Here is a 2,767-nt window from a genome sequence, read left to right as displayed (position 1 = left end):
CATCCCTGAGGAGAAGCCACATGGACTTACCCTGATGCAGCCCTGGGTGCTGGAGCAGCCGTGTGGAGACCCCTGCCAGCACTGAGATGCTTACACATTCACTGATTCGGCTTTCCTCCTCCAGTCAGCACCACTGCGTGTGTTTTATGAGATGGAGGAGGACTTTGTGGATTGGTGTCAGACATATGGGTTAATGTTGGACTTGTGGGCTTGGACAGCACTGGGTTGGGATGTCTTCTTGATGTGCACTTACCCTTTATATAAAACTCTCTCATACACGAGTTTCTGTGGATTTGTTTCTCTAAAGTCCAACACAGAGACAAAGATAGGTGACGACTTTAAAAGGAAAATGTGCTATTTTATCAGATGAGGACCTGTTTATACAGACTAAAGCAATAGGCTATGCTTTAAAATATTGGGGGAAATGTAATGAAGGAATGGAAGAGCAAAGAAAGAAAATAGAAGGAGAGAGAGAGAGAGAGAGAGAGAGAATTCTCTTGCCACAATGAGCTTCCATCCTGGCCTATAAGGGACCCAGAGGATGATATACATGCAACTATAAAGTATGATGAATGGATATTCTTTTTAAAATTTACATGGGCATTGCCTGGCATAAACAAAGACAGTCTCACTTTTACTTTTGCCGCTGCAAAGCTCTCACAATACTGAGTTCTACTTTTTCTGTGACTACCACAGACACCTGTTTCCTCCAACAAAAATTATTGCATCCTTTAATGGCTTTTATATTTTCCATGAGTGTAGGTGTCTGCTCAGGACTTTCTTCACCGCTTCTTTTACCTCTTTATTCCTTAGACTGTAGATGATGGGGTTCAACATTGGAGTCACCACTCCATAAGACATCCCAATGATCTCATCAGACGTCTTTGTGTCCTTTGATTTGGGTTTCATGTACATAAATAGGGCTGAACCATAGAACAAGACGACCACAGCTATGTGAGCTGAACAGGTAGAAAAGGCTTTCTTTTTCCCCTCAGTGGAATTAAGTCTTAATATAGTAGACAGAATGAAAACATAGGAGATGAAAATTAGCAGTAGAGGAATCACTAAAACAACAACACTTGCCACTGTCATGATAAGCACATTGATAGAGATATCAGAGCAGACGAGTTTAAGAAGAGCCAGTAACTCACAAGTAAGGTGGTCAATGACATTATTCCCGCAGAAAGGTAATAGCATTGTCAGCATAGTTTGTACTAAGGAGGTCAGACTGCCTATAATCCAGGACAATGCGGCCATTTGCACACAGAGCATCCTATTCATGATGATGGAGTACCTCAGTGGGTTGCAGATGGCCATGTACCTGTCATAGGCCATCACAGCTAGGAGAAGACACTCGGTGCATCCCAAGGCAAGGGAGACAACCATCTGAAGAGCACACCCAACAAAGGAGATGGATTTTCTCTCCGACCCAAATATGATAAGCATTGGAGGAATGAAAGAAGATGTGTAACAGATGTCCAGAAAGGAGAGGTTCCCAAGGAAGAAGTACATGGGAGTGTGCAGCCGGGAATCCAGGAGACTGATGAGAATGAGGAGACTGTTTCCAAGGAGGATTATCAGGTACATGATGAGGCAGACCATGAACAGAGAAAGCTGGAGCTCTGGGTACTGGGAAAGCCCCACCAGAAAGAATTCCGTCACAACCGAAAGGTTTCCCATCGCCATATGACCAAGCCACCTGCAGAGTTCAGATAAGGACACGATTAAGAGAAATGTGAATTATGTAGATGTTAAAGACTAGTTAATTTTCATTATTTTGTTTGATGTTCAGAGAATCATATTTGTTAGAACTGTACTGAGAACCGGGGATATTATGCTAATTTTACTGAGGATGCAACTTAAGCACAGTAGTATTTCAAGCTGTTTCATATGATTTTTATTTTATGGCAACAGATATTCTGAGGAGCATATAAAATATGCTCATGAATGTGGTTTGCACAAAATTTTCCATGGATGCCAGTAACTATTAATGTGGCTGGGCTAGTCAGAGCTAATCTTTACTGTGTCAGACACTGTTTCAAGAACTCATTTGATTTTTACTGGATCCCAATGAGATAAGTACTATTACCATCCTTATTTTAAGGTAGAACAAACAGACAAAGGGAAATTGAAATATCTTGTCCAAAGCCATACAGTAGGACTCAAGATAGCCTGGAAGTCTGGCTGCAGAAGAGGACCCCTGGCAGTGCAGTGGTTAAGTGCTTGGCTGCCGATCACAAGACTGATGTTTTCAACCTACTGGCTGTGCTGCAGGAGAAAGATGTGGCAGTTTGTGTCTGTGTAGATGTACAGCCTTGGGAATCTTACGGTCAGTTCAACTCTGCCCTGTAAGGTCGCTATGAGTTGGCATCGATACAACAGCAACAAGTTTGATTTTAGTCTGGCTTCTGGTTAAACCCTCTAGACTTCCTTTCACAGACCTTACTCGTTGCCTCTACAAATGTCTCAGGTCTGATTAAATGAACCTTGCTGCCGTACTTACCTTTTCCAATGCAGACCCCGATCTCTCTGTTTTAAAAATTCCAGCCACATCTAGCTGTGCTCCTTCAATTGTTTCACATTTGTCTGTTATGATGCCCAACCAAGATGAAAGACTTTTAGCTGCTGGCCTGTGACTGCAGAAGGAGAAAATGCCTCCCTTGGCCTCTCATCAATCTCCAATCAAATGCTTGATCCGCTCCTGTGTTTTTGGAGAGTAGAAGGGTTTATTCCTTGCTTGAACACATAGAGCAGTTCTCTTGGTTTC

At 42.6% G+C, this 2,767-nt stretch overlaps 1 protein-coding gene across 1 annotated transcript; it reads right to left on the bottom strand.

Moving 5' to 3' along the window:
• Positions 1 to 741: 741 nt before the first annotated feature.
• On the bottom strand, positions 742 to 1,686 carry LOC101648695 (olfactory receptor 13D1-like). Its single transcript, XM_004711055.1, has one exon. The coding sequence runs from the start codon at positions 1,684 to 1,686 to the stop codon at positions 742 to 744; it is 945 nt and encodes a 314-aa protein (XP_004711112.1).
• Positions 1,687 to 2,767: the final 1,081 nt, after the last annotated feature.

The sequence above is a fragment of the Echinops telfairi genome, unplaced genomic scaffold, assembly GCF_000313985.2.
Source record: "Echinops telfairi isolate 266 unplaced genomic scaffold, ASM31398v2 ScPeMD7_7410;HRSCAF=8448, whole genome shotgun sequence".
Lineage (NCBI taxonomy): Eukaryota > Metazoa > Chordata > Mammalia > Afrosoricida > Tenrecidae > Echinops > Echinops telfairi.
Note: the sequence above shows the minus strand (reverse complement) of the source record. Positions and strands in the feature narration are given on the sequence as shown.